Source organism: Gekko japonicus, unplaced genomic scaffold (assembly GCF_001447785.1).
Source record: "Gekko japonicus isolate JY-2015 unplaced genomic scaffold, Gekko_japonicus_V1.1 scaffold33717, whole genome shotgun sequence".
NCBI classification, from domain to species: domain Eukaryota; kingdom Metazoa; phylum Chordata; class Lepidosauria; order Squamata; family Gekkonidae; genus Gekko; species Gekko japonicus.
This window is the reverse complement of record NW_015203934.1, coordinates 1-1,107: the sequence shown is the minus strand read 5'-3', so window position 1 is coordinate 1,107 and position 1,107 is coordinate 1. Positions and strand designations below refer to the sequence as shown.

Below are 1,107 nucleotides of genomic sequence, written 5' to 3'. Positions count from 1 at the left end.
GCTTCCGCAAGACGAAGGGCAGCTGTGCCAGAACGCAGCATATCCTAGGTACGCCTCTTGTCGGGCTTTTGCAGGAGCATTTCTTTGCTTATTGTGCCCTTTGATCTCTTCAACAACCAGCATTGCTGCTTGAAGCCACTTGGTCCACACTGGCCTCCATTTCCAAGGGACTGCTAAAGCGTGGCTAAAATCCGTAAGAAGGAAATCATCACCACGCAGCAGGACTGCCCCGCACCTAACATCAGGGCCGTAAAGGGGGCCATCTCCTTCCCAGCAGCTCTGTAAACACCAGCAATCGCAGCACCTGTAAAGGGGGGGGGCGGGGAGAGAATATGGTATTCACAGCCCAGTTACTCTCTCCCATTGTCTTTCCGTTCCCACACAAGAGCAACAAAAAGAAAGCCTACGGATCAACTTCCACGGACATTTCTGATTATTTCAGCCATGAAACTGGCACACTGGATCAGACTGATGGTCTGTCTGGTTTAGCACTTTTGACAGCAGCTAACGAGAAGCGGATTGCCCAGGCTAGACCAAGCTTGTCAGATGTCAGAAGCTAATCAGGATCAGCCCTGGTTAGTACTTGGACGGGAGACCCACCAAGGAAGTCCAGCGTTGCTATGCAGAAGCAGGCAATCCCATTTCGTTCCCTGAAAACCCCATGGTCTTGGGGTCGCTAAAAGTCAGCTGTGACCTGTTGGCACTTTACACCACCTACAAGCTGCACAAGACTGCATTTGGTGCAAAAGGCAGCAGGACTGCTGTCAACAGCTGGCTGAGGGGAACATGCCTCGCCTGTTTTGAAACAGCTACATTGGCTGCCAGTTTGTTTTGAGCTCGGTTCATGATGTTGGTTATGACTTTTAAAGCCTTTCATGCCCTGGAAGGTTGAAAGCACCATCTTCTCCAATGTACATCTGTGCCCCACCTACAGTCTTCGGGTCACCACCTCCTGTCTGTTTCTCCACTTAAGGTAGCTTGCCTACCTACTTGCAATCCACTGCGCCCTGCTGTAGCTCCCACCCCATGGAACAAGGGCTTCCTGTGGAGGCGAAGGTGGCAGTATCTTTAGGTTTTCTTTAGGAGGCACTGAAAGGCCGTTTTATT

General features: G+C 51.1%; 1 protein-coding gene across 1 annotated transcript; it reads right to left on the bottom strand.

The window, feature by feature from the left end:
- Positions 1 to 6: 6 nt before the first annotated feature.
- On the bottom strand, positions 7 to 304 carry LOC107125063 (transmembrane protein 170A-like; the record flags this gene model as incomplete). The annotated part of the gene is made up of 1 exon (XM_015428533.1): positions 7 to 304. A coding segment is annotated over one exon (131 nt), but the record flags the coding sequence as incomplete, so codon positions are not given.
- Positions 305 to 1,107: the final 803 nt, after the last annotated feature.